At 45.4% G+C, this 20,523-nt stretch overlaps 1 protein-coding gene across 2 annotated transcripts in view; it reads left to right on the plus strand.

Moving 5' to 3' along the window:
• Window positions 1-1,026: 1,026 nt before the first annotated feature.
• Window positions 1,027-20,523, plus strand: part of PRMT8 (protein arginine methyltransferase 8) — a 111,538-nt gene continuing 92,041 nt past the window's right edge. For both annotated transcript variants that reach the window (XM_038388050.2, XM_043514601.1), the window contains exon 1: window positions 1,027-2,234. In XM_038388050.2, the coding sequence (XP_038243978.1) occupies window positions 2,160-2,234 (75 nt within the window). In that variant the 5' untranslated portion in view covers window positions 1,027-2,159. The remainder of the gene's footprint in view (window positions 2,235-20,523) is intronic.

Genomic DNA, 20,523 nt, shown 5'->3' on the forward strand with positions numbered 1-20,523 from the left:
TGTGATTTGGGGCAGGCTTTAAATTCCACATTTGGGAGGAGAAGGAAACATTGTTCTGAAAGGATCATTTAAAAAAATGGCAGCTGTTTGAAACTACTAAAAGGTTTGGCATGTTAGGATAACATGGGGTGGGTTAGTGGGCAGTCAAAGGTGTAAGACAAATGGATGATTTATCAAATGGCTCTGCAATTTTTCACAGTGGTATCACCTCCAGTTACCTGGTATGCGTCTAAGACATTACTCTGTAATTTAACTCATAGCATCATGGCCACCTATGTTTATGTGTCACATCTCCGTGCAGTTGCTCACATGGCTAGAATCTCCAGTTCCTTGGTATGTATGTATACATTTATCACGTCCCTGAAATTCATCACAGGGCTTCCATCTCCGCTTAAGGGGGGAGTAGCTGCATCTCTGTGTAAGTGAGCCCATAAAAAATGTTCCGACCTTTCCCCTCTACTTGTTTCCGTTGTCCAGCCCGTTTAGCCCCATTCCTGGAGAGAAGGCAGCACAACCACTCGGGCTGTCGGCTAGATAAGCCACTAACACCTCCCCCAGGAATATCCCTGCTTACTGTGCGCGCATGGGCTCCTGTTGCTTGCATAGCATCTGATGTGTTGCCAGCCTTGCAGAGGTCAGCTAAGGATACACTCTTCTTGCGCTCTTTTGTTACAGGAGATTATAAAAGAGGCTGCGCAAAAAAAATCTGTCAGAATCAGAGAAGGATAAACAGCAGGGGAGTGGGGTGGGTGGGTGGGGGTATGAATGTGGGTACTAAAAATAGGCACCCAAAAGAAATGTTTAAGCCTCTTTGGACGTATGCTGGCCTGACGGGTAGAAATGAGTTAGGACAACGAATGGTAGTGAAGTTGGTCAGGTACTTAAATCCAACGTGAAATAAACCCCTCTAGCTTTATTTTCTCACCTCACTCCCCCAACGAGATCAACACGATCACAGCGGGTTGGGGATCAACCCTGGAATAAAGTGAAGACCCAGGAATGCATTGTGTAACATACACCTCCTCCTGCCCCTAGAGCCACCAAAACGAGCCAGGCAAATCTAGCTCCACATGCATCTAAAAGGTGATGGGAAAGGGAGAACCAGAGAAACGCGCGGGAAGGGGGGCACTTAGCGACAGTTCCCAGGGAGGAGGATGGCCATAAGGAAGGGCTTGACAAACAAAACGCTTGTTCTGGCTTTGCTGAGCAGCTGTGCTCAGACCAGGGCGATCTTTCTGCACCCGGAGTCTGTTTGGGAGGCAGGCTCAGGCTAGATGTAACAGCAGCTGGGAGGAAGAGGCACACGCACAAAACCAGAGCGAAACAGGCTTCCTCCAAAGCCAAAGAGAAAAGAAGCCGGAGTAGAAGGAGTTAATGGACTGACCCATAAAATCCTTCTCAAGGGCAGCGAGGCTTTGGAAAGAAAAGTGGGGCTGTTCCTAAGGGGTGGGGGCGAAGGAAGGAAGAAAGTTGTGTGTGTGCGTGCGGGGGGGGGGAGAGACTGATATAATTGTGCCTCCCAAGAAAGGTACAGGAGATCAACTTGCGGAGTAGGACAGGAGCCCAGCCCAAGAACAGGAAGGGGATGCTGCTTCCTTTTGAAGATAGCCACGGAAAGAAGCTAGCAAATGCTTTACCAGCGTGAGCAGTGTGGGCTCCTTCCTTAAAAGCAAGTTTTCTGGAGTGGAGACTTAGAGAGAGAGAGAGAGGAGCCCAAAGAAGAAAGGAAGGGGCTATGGTTTCCTGGCCCCGCTGCTTTGTCTCTGGCTCCCTCTGCCTCTGGAAGATTAGCCACAGGACACAAAGATGCCCCACTGGTCACTGCACGCCCAAGTTCAGTTTAGTTGGTGCTTCTTGCCTTTTTAGCCCGATCGCTTTCTCCGAGGGAGCAGGACGTGCCGCCCGGCAGCCTTTAGTGTAAGCTGAAGAGGGGGTTGCCTCCTAACTCATCTCAAGAGCTTGGTGGAGGCGGAAAAGAGGGGGAAAGGGAAGAAGAACTTGGAAGTGTCAAAGGAAAATTGGTGCCAGTGGAGGCAGCAGAAAGGACAAAGCAAATTAATTTGTTGCCTTTTTGTGTGTGTGCCAGTTTTTGGAGATCTTTTTTTAATAATAAAAAAAAAAGCACAGAGCCCCAAGCCCCAACCCCTTGGCTGGCTCTTATGGGAATGAAACACTCCTCCCGCTGCCTGCTCCTAAGGAGGAAAATGGCGGAGAATGCTACTGAGAACACCGAGGTAAGGAAGCGAGGCACAGGGACCTGTCCCCCCCGGACCCCTGTCCCCGGACACGCACCCCGCGAGCAGCAGCAAGTGCAAAACTTTCCCCGCTCCTTCTGCTTGCTCCGGCCACTGCGTGTTTGCATGGCCCCTACTCTGGCTGGGCTCCTCTCTAGCGGCGCGTCGATCCCTACATGGCAAGAACTTTCCGCCTCAGGTTGCGCTGGCCTCACGCGGCAGGCTTTGCTCGGAAGCAGCTTCAAGGGCTTTGCGGCTCGGTAACGCGAAGGAGCAAATGCTTCTCAGTCCGGCGCTCGGCGCACTCCATTGCTGCAAGCGCCGGGCGGCCGGCTGTGCGGGGGCTGGGGCGGGGAGGAGGCGGGGCGCCGTCCCGGGACAGCTCCGGGAGCCCCGAGGGGGTTGGTGTGGGAGGGGGCGGAGCGCGGCAGCATCCCGGGCAGCTCTTCGCAGGACGGCCGGGGAGTTAGGGAGCCGGGTCTCTGCAGCACCTGGGAGAGCTCCTAGCGCGGCTGCCCAGGGGAAGCAGAGCCCCCCCGGCGCCGCGGGCAAGCCGGCTAGTTGGCCGGGGCGGTGGGGAAGGCTCTCGCATGGCTTGGTGAGGGTCCCCTAGGAGCTATCCAGGGTGCTGCAGCGAGAGAGAGAGAGAATATTTTCCCGTTAGCTCCACGTCCTTTAGCAGCCTTCCCCCGCCTTGCACTGCTTTGCTCTGGAGAAGCATCCGAGCGGTAATGGGGTCAGTAGCATCTGATACTCACTGAGCTCGCCGTGACCTGGCGGAGGCTTTCCAGGGGCTGCGGCTATTCTCTTGCTCCCGGGGGCGGGGTGGGGGGGGGGAAGAGGCAGAATCAAATCCCCCGGCTGCCTGCAGGTGGGAGAGCGAGCGCCCAACTCTCGGCTTCTATTAATAGGCAATGCCCCGTGTTCTTGCTGAATATTTAACTTACGCTTACCCGCTATGCAGCGCCGTGAAATGTGTATCCATCATGGTTCTGCATGCTAACCAGCTCACACTGCTATTCCGCTTCAGCCTCTCTCTCTCTCTCTCTCTCACACACACACACACACACACACAGAGCTGACCTCCATTCTCGTAATATCCCTGCAGCGGTAAGGGACGAGCGCGAGCTTCTGTCTGTTTCCCCTCTTTTGCCGCTATTTAAAAGGAATTAGCCCCAAGCCCCCTCAGTCTCCCTTGCAGTGAACCCTAACAGTGTGTGTGTGTGGTAGGGACACTCATCTCTGCAAACGGGTGTGTGTGGTAAAGGTCCAGGGACGTGCTTCGCTCGCCCTGCTATGAGAAGAGCGGAGTTGTCTTAAACGAATATACTTCCAGCAATAAATCAAAGGAACATGCCTGTTCCTGCGTTACAACCACCTCGAGTACCTTGGTAGAAGAGGCTGCTATAAATAGCAAGGAGTCAGGCAGCACATCTGTAAACTGTCCTAGTACGGATGGCACGTACTGTACCAGAGGTCCCAGATTCCTGCCCAGTCCTGGAGACAGAGGAGATAAGCCCAGCTGCTTACTTTCAAAACCCTTCATTGTCCTTAAATGGGTGCGCGGGGGGGGGGGGGATGACATGTGAGCTGAACTCATTAACTTTCTCTCTTCCATCTAAACTTGATATCGATGGATTTGGGGGGGGGTCTGTCCCCCCTCCTGCTGTCTTGTGCAACGCTGCACCCACCGCATTATGCATCTGCAGGGATGGCTTTCTTAAAAAAAAAAAAATCCACTCGGAAAGGAAGTGTATCCTGGTTACAGGCTAGATTTTTTGCTCCTTATAATCTATGCAAATGCAACATTTGTGAAACGAGAGCAAAATTATAGACTGGCATATTGCAGATAGACATTTTCTATTGTATATGTCTATGCATGAAGCCAGCAAGGATGCATCGATAACATCTGGTAAAATATTGTCTCGTTTATTAGCTTATTAATTTTCAGCTGTTAACGTTTCTTAATGTTCAAAAAGGAGAGAGAGAGAGAGAGACCGACCCACATAATTAGAAATGCAACAGATTAAATATTGGTGTATTTTTGAAACTAGTTAACTATCAAACATCCTTATTCAGTAAAACCATAAAATGCCGAGTTGGGGCTCAAACCTGCATTCCCTGAGCCTCCCTCCCCCAAGCTCATCCTGAAGCCAGGGGCTGTTTTGGAAGCAGAAAGAATGTAAAATAGGACCCTTGGTTTGTGTTCTTAATGAAGTTATGTAGTATCCTCAATTGGTGTCAATTGACTCCACCTGAAGTCAATGGAGCGACACTGATTTATATCAGCTGATGATCTGGCCCATACTCTTAATTTTCTAAAGCACTAAGGTACTAGGGGGACAGGCAGTATATAAAAAAAGTGAGACACTCAAACAGATGAGCAGTTAACAAATAGCCAAAACATCACTCCCAAATTATTCTAAAATCACCTGGATCTTACTCATATTGATTTGAAGCTCTTAATAAGACAATTACATACATTTAGCATTACCATTTTGTGATAAAGGACAGTGGATTACAGAAATTCACCACACATGTAACAGCATTATCTAAGATCATCCTGGCTACAAATACTGTATGTCAAGCACTTTTCTTATACCATACTGAGTTTAAAAAAAAAAATAAAACAAATATAGACCCAGTCCCAGAAACCCCAGTGAAATAAATGGGACTACTTGTGAGTAAAGGAGGACTATTCATGCCAGTGGGGGACTTACAGGATTAGGTCCATATTTTATCAATTTCTAGACATTTACAGTGTTAACACTGTTTTATATGCACTATGGGCTAGACCTGCAAAGGGATGTGGGTGCCAAAATGCCATTTTAGGCATCTAACACATAAATTTAGATCCCCAACTCCTCTGCTCAGTTGCTTACTAACCCTGTATACACTTACATTCTTTAGATGCCAACGTTGCCCTGGCAAAGTCAACATGGTGCCTAAATTTCTGTGTGTGGGCATGCACAAATCTGTCTAAATTCTGATGCTGCTTGGCTTCTCAGCACCTAAGCCCTGGTAGGATCCTCAAAATCCCCACCTATCTTGTCTGTGGGGCCTGATCTAGAAGGGATTTTTAGAGGCCACTTAAGAGCATACCTACTGCATTGGGCCCTGCACAAAACAATACTGGAGGAGGAAGTGGTGCCCCCAACTAATAGAAGTTGTTCCACTTTGTATAAAGAATGCAATATTCATTGGGTCAGGATGAGAGACTGAGAATGACTCTATACCTCAGTGGTTAGGGCACCCACCTGGGAGACCCAGGTTCCAGCTCCAATAAATGTTTGTTTATTTTATACTCAGTGAAACAACTTCAACAGGAGAAATTGAGAGAGCCCTACATCAGAATATGCCATAGCTCAGGAAGTAGGGAAATCACCTGGAGGTAGGAGGGCTGGGTCCAAGTCCCAGCTCTGACCACTGGACTACAGGGTATAAGGTCATCACCTCCTCCTGAGTTTTTTTTTTTTTTTGAGAAAGAACTGAGCTGGCTTGGGTACTTAATGGCTTCATGGTTGTGAAGCCCAAGTGGAGATCGGCATCTTCCTCCAGTCCAGATTTAGGCACCTAACTCCATTTGAGGGCCAAGGCTTAGGCCACACCCCTCTTTTCAGCATTTCACTTCTGGCTAGCTTAGAAGGCCCCCCGCTCACCATGCTGGCTTCTCTGAATCACATTCTTAGGAGCCTAATTCTCCCCATGCAGTATGTGGGGAGCCAGAGTGCCTAACCTCGGGCTGAGGCTTCCACTGGGCAGCAGGGCAGCTGAAGTTACTCATTGCAATGCTGAGTGTAAGTCCCTTTTGTGGATATAGTCCTATGGGCCTGATTCAATGTCCGGTGAAGTGAAGGAGAGCCCCACCATTGACTTCAACGGGCATTGTATCAAACCCTGTATTTATGTACGAGAAGTCCACTAGAGATCTATTTGCCATCATTTCTACAAAGAAATTCATTTGCAGAGCCTTTTATATTTCTTTATTTATACAGCACCCTGGGTGCGCATGGTGCTTTACAGAAAAATAAAAGACAGGGGGCTGAAACCAAAAGCCCTCTGTGCATAGTATTCACAGTGAAGTCAATGGAAGCTCCTCTCATGGCTGGCTTGCAAGATTTGGATCAGGTCTCTGCCTGTCTAGTGTACAGTCCAAAAGCCAATACTGCAGAAGCTTTACTCTCAGGAACCATCCCACTGACTTCAGTGTAGGGCTATTCATGTGAATAGGGCTTTGGGATCAGTGCCTCAATTATGGGACTGATCTTATAAATCCTTATTCACATGACCAGTCCCATTTACATCAGTGGGGCTGCTTATGTGAGTAATGGGTTCAGAAATGGGCCCTATAGCAATAATAGGAAGACAGAAAGAAAATAAAGGGAAAAGGGAAATTTCATTTGGAAGAGCATTTATGCAAAGTGTCCCAAAAATCCCTATTGTTGCACTTGCATGGATTGCTTGGTCTATTCTTTTAATGTGAATGGGCATGGAGGAAGGAGATGTCAGTTATAGAGCTGAGTTTAGCAATGGAAAACAAGTCTAAAGAAATGAGATTTCAGGAGGAGAGGATATGTGCTTGATACATAGTCTTATAGAGTGTAAGGCCAGAAGGGACCACCACATTATCTAATCTGACCTGCTATACACCACAGGCCCCCAGTACCACCCAGCACTTGCACACTAAACTGAACAACTGAAACAAGATCAAAGTATTACAATTGTCAGGAGACTTGACAATTGTGTGCCACAGGCAGAGACTAGGAGAGACTGAGGTGCACCAGTGCCTGAGGCTTCTGGAATGTCAGGGAAATAATTAAGTGAGATGTACAGAGATAATCCTGGCAAGTGACCCACACCTACATGCTGCAGAGAAAGACTAAAAACCCCCAGCGTCACTGCCTATTTGTCTTGGGGGAACATTCCTTCCTGACCCACATATGGCAGTCAGTTAGACCCTGAGTATATGAGCAAGAGCCAGCCAGCCAAGTACCCGAGAGAGAGAATACTCAAAGTCACCTCAGAGTCCCTCGCCCACCCTGTCTATCTCCATTTGTGACCAACTTTGATACTTCAGAAGAAGGAAATTTAAAAAAATAATCTCCCAGCATACATTGGCAGGAACAAAATCCCTTCTTGATCCTTGTCAATGGCTGTTCCAGGTGCAGGGAGTAGTGAAAAAAAGGCATGAAGGCATGAGTGATACAAGGACTTTATAACGTGACTGCTACAGTGATAAGGGTTATATACATAGCTGGAGTCTAAGTCCCCTGTAATAAACCATCTAATGATTATACTCATCCACATGTACCATTTACATCTCTGACAGATGTCATAGTCCATAGGCTGTGCATTTGGGGGCTGGAGTACATGGGCCAGGGCCCAACCGCTTCTTGGCTGGATCAGACGTGTGTGGTGTTGCAACTCTGTGTGCCAGATTGCAACACCATTCACTCAAATTTGGATGGGGTGGGTGTAGGGGTTTATGGGCTGAGGAGAGGAGGGTCAGGTTGCTGGTGGTGATGAGGTGTCTGAGAGGGGAAGAGGAGGGTCAGGCAGGGGGAGAAATCTATGCCCCCCACTTTATTGCATTTTGCAGTCCCTGTAATAGCCCTATTTTTATTACAATAGAACCTAGGTGCTCCAGCTAAAACTCTGAAACCAGCTGAAACTGGGCTCCTATTGTGCTAATTGCTGTACAAGCACACAGCATGGCAGCCTGTGCCCTGAAGACCTCAAAATCTAAAGAGATTAGATAAAGGATGGGAGAAAGGAAGTACAAATATCCCCATTTTACGGATGGGGAACAGATAGATTAAGTGATCTGCTAAAGGTCACACAGGATGTGTGTGGAAGGGCAAAGAAATGAATCTAGATCTCTTGAGTCCCAGTCTAGTGCCTCAACTCATAGACTTTAACATCAGAAGGAACCATTGTGATTATCTAGTCTGAGCTCCTGCACATTTCAGGCCACAGAACCTCTCCCACCCATTCCTGTAATAGACCCCTAACTTCTGGCTGAGTTACTGAAGGCCTCAAATCATAGTTTAAAGACTTCAAGTTACAGAGAATCCACCATTTACATCATCCTCCCTCTATACTTACAGAAAGTCCTGGTTCTCTTCCATGGGTACAGAGGGCCATAGACACAATGAAAATCGTGTGATTCTGCTGTACCCCCTGGTATGCAGGATGCCAGTAGTCCTTAAATATGGATGTGAACTCTGAGTACTGCAGAGCCCAGATCTGTGAAAGCTCCTTCTCTGTCACGGTGGATGAAGACATTAAGGTGGTTATGTTAATGAGAAGGTCAGTGGATCTGCAACCACACAAATCCACCAGCCACCCCACTAAGGATGGATGAGTGGGAAAACTGTGAGGGTTACTTGCAGCCCTGAGTCTCCAAAATTATTTTGTGGCTTATGAGTAGGATTTCATTTCCCAGGCACTCCTGTGGCATGGGATTTGCCTTTTAATGAGTAATTAAAGTAAAACTCAACACAAGCTAAAAACCTATTAGGAAGATTTTTGCTATTGAGAGAGGCAGCATGGCCTAGTGGCTAGATCATTGGTTTGGGACTGAAAAGACCCAGATTCTATTCCTGGCTCTGCTGGCCAGCTGGGTGACCTTGGACAAATCATTGTCTCAGTTTCCTTGTCTGTAAAATGGGGATAATGATATTGACATCCATTGTAAAGCATTCTGAGACCTGATGAAAAACACTAGATAAGCATAATGTTATTTGTTTCAGTACATGATTTCAGAACTCCATGCATGAAAGAATACCACCGAATGGAAGTTGCTTACACCAAGAGAAATGGGACGGGAGGGTAGTGGAAGTGATGATGGACTCTGACTCATTCTGAGGCACGGTGCCAGCCGGGTTGTAGCATGTCACCACTGAGAAAACAGCATGTGACATGTCTTTCAACTGTACTGAGCGGTCATGTGTCCCAAAATCTTGTAACACTGGAGAGCAGACAGTTGCAATGCCAGCTGTGATGATAAACAGCGTATCTGAGTTGTATGGACCAGATCCTTAGCCCATGCTCCAGTCAGAGCTGTCTGGGAAACTGTGTTCCCATCCTGTGGGAGTTTGAGATTTTGAATATTTTTCTCATCCCAAATCAGGACTAAAAGTCAAAATCGTGAAAATGTTTGTGAACCGATACACCAAAAAACATTTCGGCTTGGGTCAAGTGTTTCGATAATTTTGAAATTTAGGTTAAAACAGGTTTTGACTTGGGAGAGTCGTGGAAATTAACCCTGCCCTTCAACTACTTTTGATTTCAACAAATCAGCATTTTCTGATAAAAACCCCATATTTTTTTCCAGAAAAGTCCCAGCTAGCTCTACTCCAGCTGCTTTGTGCTGCTGAGACAGTGAAAAGCAGCCAGAAAGTTATCCTAAAGGGGCACCTGAGAATTCCCACTGACACAGGGGAATGCTCAAGTAGTGTAGAGCTTGATTAGGGAGCAAAGCAGAGCACATCCCATTCCATCTTATCCTCAGCTGGTGCCTTGCCTCTGCAGCCAGTATAACTTAGACTATCCCTTCAGCTGCTCTAATTTATAGTGGGGGCTGTTTTGGTTTTTAGCCAATCCAGGATTGGGGGAGTGGAACTCTGGCTGAGAACCACCTTCCCCTCCTCACTCCAGTTGTGCAGGACATATATTTGGCTCAGGTGAGGATTATGCCCACTGTAATTAAATGCTCTCTATCCCTACTCAGAATTAATACAATGTTCAGGGTTGTGAAATCAAACACTAAAAAGTCAGGACATTCCCAGAATTAGGGCATCTCCTACATTGTTATCCTGACTCATTATAATGAAGGTATTTTGGGGTGTGCATTAATAATGTAAAATAAGATCCAGGAATGTTTATATTTAATAAAAATCATAGAACTTAGAGATAGACAAGACCTACTGGATCCTCTGGTCTGTTTCCTTGCCAGTATAGGATCATTCACTATAGCACATTTGTTGATGTCCGGTCTAATTACTCATACTGTCAAAGTCCGGCTTGACAAAGCCCTGGCTGTGATGATTTAATTGGGGTTGGTGCTGCTTTGAGCAGGGGGTGGGACTAGATGACCTCCTGAGGTCTCTTCCAACCCTGATATTCTATGATTCTATATGCTGTTTTGTAGTGTAGAATGTGCTGTTTGTCCTGGGGTCATTAAGGGACAGATTGTGCTCGCTTTGAGGCTGTTGTTGTTCTACACTAACCCAAGAGAGCTCCAGGAGTGTGCATGGAGGAGTGCATACTCTACACAGGAACATGGGAATTGTCATTCTGGATCGAGCTTTGGTCCACCTAGTTCAGTGTCCTGTCTCTGACAGTGACTGGCACTAGATGGTTCAGTAGGCAGATGGGGGATAAGTTGTCCCCTTTAGGATGGACCAATCTGCTGCCGCTTGGGTGGCTGGGTCACAGTGGAGAATGGAATTAGTACTATTGCCTCCCTTCCGCCCAGCCCTCCTTGCCCTGCTTGTGGTGATTTGTGCTAGGAGATTAGCTGACTTTTGTTCCCAAAGGTACCAGGAGGGGACAAGGGACAGGGCACATTCTAGTCATGACATTACACTGACTTCTTTTACTTGTAAACTATTTTTAGATCACCGATAAAAAGAGTAGTGGCAGGTGAATGGTGAAGTCAGTTGCTTTGGGCTCCGATTTCAGAACATTCTGCTGGTTAGTACGCTGCCCACCAGCTTCAGCAGCAGCTTGACTTTGATCTAGGCTTGGTTTCCCTGAGCTGTGCCAGCACTTGCTTCTGCCTGGTTGTTTATGTGTGGAGAAGCTGCATAGCGTTCTTTGTGCACCGCTCCTGAGCGTGGTGCCAGAAGTGTTTAATCTAAAGCCTATGGGCAGAGAAGCTGGCTGTTATTCAGAAGACTCACAGGCTGTTTCTGGGAGTTGGAAGCCTAAGTGAATGAGCCCGATAGGAGCTAAATACCTGCAACTCCCATTGACTTCACTGGCCATGCTGTATGCTCAGCAACAGCACCTGGTTTACGGTCAAGCCTGTATTTTGGGGACTGAAGGGAAGGGTCAGATGGATTTTAAGTTCTGTAATAACTTGGGGTTTCCTACCCCATTTTTCTTTCCTCTGTGGGAATATTCCCTAAATACAATAACATAAAAACATGCCCATATTAAGGAGCAAGGGAATACTCCTAGAGTAGATGTGACTCCTCAGCTACTAGCTGTACTGGCATGCTACAGCGGTGCCCTCACAGAGGTACAATGCCACCTGCAGTTCAGCAGTTGCCCACACTTAGAAAGCATGCAGTGGGCAATCCTCTATCCCTTCTCATGGCCAGCTAATGTCACTTGTAAGTACTGTCTTCATGGAGATTTTGTGTGTCCTGAGCACTGAGAATATGACTGTGTTCTGCTGCTGCACAGAGGCACAAATGAGTGGAAAGTCCCTTGAGCCTTTTCCCCACCCTTGAGCATCTGCAAAAGCTGGACACAATTTAGCTCCTATAATGTAATAGAATATTATATGGGCTTTATGATGGAGTGTGTATTGAACCTGGTGGTCCTCGAGATGCCTTTCGCCTCAGACAATTTAATAAAATAAAGACATAATTTTAAAAGGCAGCGAAAATGTTGTCCTTTTTGTCTGCAAACCCAAAAATTGAGTCTTGCTTTGAAAATTGGAATGGAAGATGGATTATTTTGGTTTCATTGGATTAACAATTTGGAGAGCTAGACATCAGAATTGGAAAGGAGGAGGATTCAGGCAATCACTGCCAAGACTGCTTTTTTGAAAACTCTGTTAAGTGCAGTGATGGAAAATAATTTATCCTTGTATTCTGAGAGTGAAACGTTACAGCATCATAAATAAATCTGAATGTCTTGGCTTTCCAGTCAGAAGTGAAGATTCCAGTAACAAAACATATGCAAGGAAATTATGGAGAGAAAAAGTTCTTAGCTGAAATCTTAGACCTGGGCACAATAAATAGAGAAGTGTTAAGGTTAAGGTGTTGGCCTCAGAATTGGGAACCCACATTTAGCTTCCTGCTTTGCCACAAGAAGAAAAGGAGTACTTGTGGCACCTTAGAGACTAACAAATTTATTTGAGCATAAGCTTTCGTGAGCTACAGCTCACTTCATCGGATGCATTCAGTGGAAAATACAGTGGGGAGATTTTATATACACAGAGAACTTGAAACAATGGGTGTTACCATACACACTGTAACCAGAGTGATCACTTAAGATGAGCTATTACCAGCAAGGGCGGGGGGGGAGGAAGAAAACCTTTAGTAGTGATAATCAAGGTGGGCCATTTCCAGCAGTTGACAAGAACGTCTGAGGAACGGGGGTGGGGTGGGGTGGGATAACATGGGGAAACAGTTTTACTTTGTGTAATGACCCATCCACTTCCAGTCTCAATTCAAGCCTAAGTTAATTGTATCCAGTTTGCAAATTAATTCTAATTCAGCAGTCTCTCGTTGGAGTCTGTTTTTGAAGTTTTTTTGTTGAAGAATAGCCACTCTTAGGTCTGTGATCGAGTGACCAGAGAGATTGAAGTGTTCTCCTACTGGTTTTTGAATGTTCTAATTCTTGACGTCTGATTTGTGTCCATTTATTCTTTTACGTAGAGACTGTCCAGTTTGACCAATGTACGTGGCAGAGGGGCATTGCTGGCATATGATAGATAGATCATGTAAAATCTGAGGTATGGAATACACCTACTGGATTTGACTCTGACCTAACTTACAGTGGTATATCAGGAAAAACTCCACTGAAGCCAGTGATGTTACACTGGTGTAAATGGAGATCGGAATCAGGCCCATGATGTAGTATCTTGCCTTTTTTCTCCCTGATTCAAGCTCTTTATTAAGGGGGAGTGTGTGGAGACAGTGATGAGAGTACATCTTCTCTATTGAAACAGAATTTCTGTCTAGCTGCATACGGCAGCTGATGTAAATCAGCATAGTCCATTGAAGTCCATGGAGCTCCGCCAACTAACACAAGCTGAGTATCTGGCATGTTGTTTTTTCTCCTGCATGCTTTGATGATTGTTCTTATAGTTGAATATTTTAATAAATAGGGTTTATAAAAAAATGAATAGTAAACACAGAAATCTATGTTAAACTGATGTTTTGGGTGAAACACTTCTTGTTCATTGATTTACACAACAAAGATCAGGCCACATCCGAGAAGCCACTTCTGTTCCCTCCCCCCGACACTCAGATTTTGCTTCTTGCCTAATCGTACAGCTCAGCCAACTGATGCAAAAGGAGACATCACATTTGACCTTCAGTCACAGCGGGGCCTAGTCTCTTCTCTAGGGTCCCAACACTGTGAAATATTAAGTACCATCAACTCTGATTCACTTCACAGGCAGCATTTCTGAGGCTTGAGCCCCGTGGGTATGTCCACACTGCAAGTATCAGTGTGATTGTAGTACAAGCAGGCATACCTGTGCTAGATTTAATCCAGCTAGCACAGGTGACAGTAGTAGTGAAGATGTGGTGTCATAGGCTAGCAACCTAAGTCCCTGGCAGCATTTTACATGAGCAATTAGCCTGTGCCACCATGTCATCAGTACTATGATTATCCATACTAGCTAGTTGAAAGCTAGCATCGGTATGCCTTCCCAAACATTGTAGATATGCCTACTATAATCACCCCTTCACTTGCAGTGTAGACACCCTGTGAACTTAACTTCCTGCCTGTGTTATTCAGAGTAACATGTATTTGGAGAGGATAGTTCCACCAGGGAGTGATTCATCTGGGATTTGAACTCATTGCCTGACAATATGTTAATTCCTTGCTATAGCCATTAGATAATTCTGCCTTCGTGGACTGAAAACTTGATCCTACACAGCGGGAGTGTAAGCCTACCATGTCTCAGGCTCAGGGCACCCTCACTGATGGTGTTGGGGAATTGGTATATCTGCTGGATGAAGTTGTTGGGCGGCCTGCCCGGTGGCTGCGCAAATGACAGTTCAAACCTCCTTGGTGAGGGTTCAACACATCAACAGGCAGTCTACAGCTCCAGTCTCTTGATCAAGGATTAAACAATCAAGCCAGCTATGGCTCTGCCCTTGTAGGTGGGGGCTGAGCCATTCAACAGTCTCTCTCTTAGGCCTCCTAGCTGGAGTAAACAACTAGGGTCTATGGCTCTGGACTCTGGGTTGAGAGCTGGGCAATTCAACAGGCTAAAGTTCAGACCTCCCAGGCAAGGACAGATTAAGCAATGCCGTCTGGGACTCAGGACTCCTGAATGAGCTGAGCACTGAAACAGTCTATAGCTCCGGCCTCCGGGCTGAGCAAACAACAATAGTCAGTGGCTCAGGCCTTCTAGGATGAGGGCTGAACAAGCCACAATCAATTGTTGGAGCGCTTGGTTGTGGGCCGAGCAAATAAACAGTATCTCTGTCCTTCTGGCCTAAAGGAGAGTGAGCATACAGCCCTGGGGGGTAAGGGGAACTGGGCCCAGGCTGCTCCACTGAGTCCCAGTCCAGGGAACTTGACATGATGAGTGGTCCCAGCACAGGGTCAGCCGGGAAATGTGGGGTCACTGCATCGCCTCCTGGCAGCACAACAGGACCAAAGTCTTGTTACCCTGGCCTACTTCCTACTGGCTTTTGGTGGGGAGGCTCCATCGCCACTGGGGTCTGGTTCCCAGTCTCACAGCCCTTCTTTCATTCCCTCTTCAATATTGTCAGGGCAGTGGTTTGCCTTTTCTGCCCGCTGCTGGTTGTGCGCTCTGCTGGTGGCTCAGCTCCCTCGGAGGGACATTTGCCTCCTTCCCTGGTCCAGCCCCAACTGAGCTGCAGGATGTAGTTTTTATATTTCCTGTCTCACCCCTGTACTTCCTGTGAAGGGGGCAGCGTAGGGTGGAGTTAGCTGCGCCCAACAGGGTGACTTAATCTCTTCTGTACCAGAGCGAGGCCACTCTTCCTCACTACAGGCAAGGTTGTGTGAGAGCAGCACCGAGCCACTGGTGTGGCTGGCGAGCAGACGGGAAGACGAAGCACATTCCACTGGGCACAGAATATCGTGCATGCTTCATCCTCTTCATTTCAACCATTTTCAGCACTTAGTAATTCTGGGTTTATCTTGATGTTGCTGAAGTTAAGCACGTTGAAGGTGAAGTTTCCCTTAAGTGAAAAACCATTGTATCTTGAAACAAAACTCCTTTAGCCAAACAGAATTTGTTCTGTACGTCTATAGTAGGGGAGGGGCCACCTTACAAAGTCTTTAGTGGGCCTGGGAATTGAAACGGCAGGAGCCAAGTAGAAAACAAGAGAATGGGGAGATGTGGTCATAGCAACTTGCTGCTAAGGCTGTTCATTGTCATCAATTCGCCCCTGCAGCAGCAAGAGCAGCAAAGGAAATATTCTCCCCTTCAGTTCCTGACAGGAATGTCCGGAATCAGAGAGCCAAAGGCCTGGGTGATGGGTTCGACTTCCAGGGGATTGGCTCAATGCTCCCTTTATACTGCTTGTAAGTAAACAACTAGATCTTTACAACAGCTCCTGGAGACTCATGGAAAACACAATCTCTCTGTTTGCAAACCAGGGTGCAAATGACTTCTGCTAGGCTTTAATCATGCAATGCAGGATTGCCCAATCATGGAACTAGAAAGCACACCAGCCATGTGACTAGTCATGTGATCCATCCCAACCAACTGGAGATGAGATAAGAACATCACATTCAGAAAAGCACAAAACATTTTGTTTCAGTTAGTTCAGGTGAATTTTGTTTAGCATTCCCTTGACATCTCCATTAAAGACAGGTTTCAGAGTAGCAGCCGTGTTAGTCTGTATTCGCAAAAAGAAAAGGAGTACTTGTGGCACCTTAGAGACTAACAAATTTATTTGAGCATAAGCTTTCGTGAGCTACAGCATCCGATGAAGTGAACTGTAGCTCACGAAAGCTTATGCTCAAATAAATTTGTTAGTCTCTAAGGTGCCACAAGTACTCCTTTTCTTTTTATCTCCATTAAACTAACCTTTAGCCAGTTCCAGCACCATTTTACCAATGTTTAACCAAATCTAAGCTTGATAAGTTTCATTTGAATCAATATTGTTTGTTGACTATGGAGCTTTGTTACTCATGATCCAGTAAGGCAAAGTAAGCTGTGGACTGGAGGTGGTGCAGGCTGATAGGCTGACAAGAACATTATACCCAGTAGATGTCATGAGGCAGTCAACAGCACCTTTGAATATTCTCTTCTGTCAGTGTCTGGCCCTCAGAGTTTCTCCTGCTCTCAATTTCTCCTAACTGCATTCAGGTAGCCACTTCTCCTCATTGACAACAGTCGTATGAGAAAATCCTTAAAAAGGCTTCTAGGGACACTATTTGCATGTGCTGGATTAAGTACCTGTCTTCTAACCATGGTTTATTTCTGCTCTCCTGTCTTTTCCAGCCGTGCTCATTTCAGTTTCAGTTCAGGATTGAGCTTAGCTCACCTTGATGAGCACTGTATATATTTTTCTCTCGCCCGTGGAAACTTTTCCGTCCTGTCATTTAGCAAAATCTGAGTCCTGAGCTCTGGCTCTGCATTTCAGCAGCTGTCAGGATTGACTCATTGTCCAAAGCAAGGATATGGAAAATTAAGGCTGTTATTCCATTCAATTTATTTCTTGATTATATGTTGCAGCCTGTATGGAATATTAAACCACACAGTGTTCTCATTAATACGAGACTTAAGAACAGCTGAGTGAGTTAAGGACAGATCTCAGCTGGAGAAGAGCAAAACAATCACAGGGAAAAACTGGCTGTTTTTTAGCGGCACCTGTTGGAAAAACTACTGGTTTTTCCACTCATAGACATGGGTTCAAATATAGTGTAGTAAGACTCTCCAAAAGGCAAGATTATGGTGCATCATGGGAGATATAGTCTGACCAAAGAGCCCTATGTATAGAGGAAAATGGGAGCATGAAACACATGAACTACAACTCCCATGCAGCATTGCAGCGGCATTTTCAAACAGATTTTTAAAAATTTTTGGCTGAGTTTTTCCAATTTTAGGTCATCATTTTTCAGTATTTGAATTTCTGGTGAAGTATTGAAATGTTCTGCAGAAAAGTATCCCAATTTTTTGATCAGCTTTGTTCTCTGTAGCACAGAGAGTATGTATCACATGGCCTCCAACATTAGGGTGTCTCTCAGTGGTCCAACTGAGCCCTGTATTTGCACTAAGATGGATTGCAATGTGAGTGCCTTATATATGGCCTGATCTGTCTTTCTTACATGTATATATCTTCCTTATCCACCATCCTGCATGTTATTCTTCCTTCAAGCATTGGGAGCAGAGCAAGTGTGACACTAGTGCAGTGTTTTTGTGAGCATTGGTTTAGAAAAGGTTAGCCTGTGTAATAGAAGTAGGATAACTCTCAAAATTATTTCTTGCATTTCTACTTTTTCATACCTTACATTCCATTTTTTTCTGTTTTTTAAAGACCCCCCCATTTTTTTTTGTTGGAGTGCCTGAATGTAATAGGAGGTTAAAAAAGTTATAAATACTTAGAGAAGGGTTTTAGGCTATGAAAGTGCTGTCAATTGTTACTGTGAGGGTGGAATTGTATTCTTTGGGGATTCTTTTCTTTTACAAGAGACATACATTTAGAGAGCCTCTAGGCAATTATTTCATTGGAAAAATATCTGTGTACACCCTTCATGTCATCTCTCTACCTGCCAGCTCTCTATTCCTTTCCTCAGCATTATGCCAATAATGGTCCTAAGTGCTCATAAAATATTTCTTGAAGTTGCTGCCTTGTATAGTGGCAGAAAAATATAACCAGTTTAATATTTGTTGTTTGGAAGATCTGTTTCCAGATAATGTAACTGAGTAATAAATGGAGACAGTCTGATAACACACTGTTTGTACCCTGGTGTAAATCCATCAATTTCAATGGAATTATTTGTGATTTACAGTGGTACAAGTGAGTTCAAAATCATCCTGTTAAATTAAACGTGCTATCCCTATGAGTCTACTTAAGTATGCAAATGTCATATTAAATTGGTATTTGTCAAATTATGGGTTTTTCAGCAGGCTCTAAAGGTTATGGTACACGATTTCATGGGTGTATAAAAGTTTTAGTGATATGGTCTCTTGCATCCCTTTCGCATTTAACAATCAAACCTGTGGAAAGACATTTTAGAACTATCAAAAGCTGGCTTATGTATTAATGTGAAGCTACAGATTGTGTTGTACTCTTGTTTATGTTAGCATTGTTAGCAACAACTGATTAGAGTATACAATAAAGTTCGTAACATTTTTCATGGGCCTAATCCAAACCCTACTGGAGTCAATGGAAAGACTTCCATTGACTTCAATGAGCTTTGGATCGCATCACACAATATTTAGTATTGGAGATGTGTGAGGGCCCCATTTTTTAATCTCTATTCTCACTGGGTAGTATTTAGGCAAGAAATTCCACTTAATTCAGTGGGACTATTCATGTGCGTAAAACCTAATCAGCATGATCAGTTAATTAGAATTAGGCCCCAGTTCAGCAAGATATTAAGCATGAGTCTAATTTTACGCACCAGTAGTTCCATTGGCATATATGGAACTACACGTGCTCCCATTTAGGTTCATGGCTGAGCCCCTTGCCGAATCAGGGCCTAAAGCATTAAAAAGTTAGATTCACAAAGGGATTTAGACATTACTATGCTCAGCGTTGCAACGCCTAACTTTTAGACTGCTAGAAAACCATTGGGATTCACAAAACCTGAGTTAGGTGCTCAAGCTTCCTATACCCCTAAGACTGAGATTCACAAAAGTCAGCATGCTAAGTGGCTTCTCAACTAAGCTAGTCAATGGGAGATGTGAAGGAGAGGGGTGTGTCCTAAACCCTGCTCTTTCAGAGAGTTCAGCACGTAAGTCCAGGCTAAAGGGAAACATCTACCTCTGCTCAGGATTCTCTGCAGTGAACCCTCTTCAGGCATTTCTTCATCTTGCAAGCAGTAGCTGTAGTCACCACCTCAAAATTACTCAGTGGGTAGGGTACTCACCTGGGGTGTGGGAGACCACTAGTTCAAGTCTTCCCTGTCCTAGCCTGATGCAAAGAGGTTTGAACAGGGAATCTGCCACCACTGAGGTGATTGGCCTAGCCAATGGGCTATAGAGTAGTCTGATGTAGGTCTCCCTCAGTCTCTCCTGTTAAAACTGTTCCACTTTGGAGAAATAAATATATAAATATTAACTGGGCCAGAAAGAGGGTGAGAATAACTCTATAGCCTTGTGGTTAGGGCACTCATCTGTGAGGTGGGAGACCAGGAGCCAGTCCCCCTGCTTCCATGACTCTAATGATTTATACACAGTGGAACAACTTCAACTGGAGAGAATGCGGGAACCCCTTGTCAGAATATCCCATAGCCCAGTGGCTAGGGAATGTACCTGAAAGGGGCAGATCCTTGTTGAAATCTTTTCTCCCCCTCAAGTGGAGGTGAGGGGGGACTTGAACTGGGTGTCTTCCACATCCCAAGTGAGTAGCCTAACCACTGGTTTGAAAGTTATGAGGAAAGTCCTCCCCCAATCCCCAGATGTTCTGGGTGGAGGTAGGCATGCTGCAAACATGCCTAGAGGATCAGACCCCTGCAAATGAGAAAGACAGAGGGATGCCTATCTTCCCCTGGTTCCTGCATTAGGTGTCTGGACAACAAAAGTGAGGCAGCAGCGTGTATGTCCAAAGGTGCCGAAGGAATGTCTAGTGCAAAAATGTAGGCGCTGCTGAGTGAATTTAGGTGCCTACAGGGTTAGGCAGCAGCTGAATGGGGGTTTTGTAAATACCAATGGCATCTAAATCTGGGATTTAGGAACCTAAAGTGGCAGTTAGGCACTTAAGTCCCTTGTGAATCTACCTGTCTGAGCCTGATCTAAACCCTATTGAAGTCAGCTGCAGTCTCTTCATTGAGTTCATTGGGCTTTGGAACAGGCATTAAAGTGAAATTAATAGGAGTTATGTATACAAGTTGAGAATGGAATATACTCCTTAGGCCTGAAGCTGTGGGTTGCTGATCTCAGTCTCTTTTAATGAGATATCTACTTAACATAAAAACAACAATGTATCTTTAACTCTTTAATGTCTGGCATGTCACTTCTCTTTGCATATAAAGTTTTTTGGATGTGGTAAAACAAAACTAAAGATTGTTTAACGACCAGCTATAAGTCTACTTAATGAAGTTAAATCCACCTAGGGTTTCATGAGCATAGGGTTGGAGGAGACATATCCCCTATTTATAATCAGATGAGGATTAGGCAGCTACAGAATTTAATGCATTATTACCCTAACAATCAGAAAACAGACTA

The sequence above is a fragment of the Dermochelys coriacea genome, chromosome 1 (genome assembly GCF_009764565.3).
Source record: "Dermochelys coriacea isolate rDerCor1 chromosome 1, rDerCor1.pri.v4, whole genome shotgun sequence".
Taxonomy (NCBI): domain Eukaryota; kingdom Metazoa; phylum Chordata; order Testudines; family Dermochelyidae; genus Dermochelys; species Dermochelys coriacea.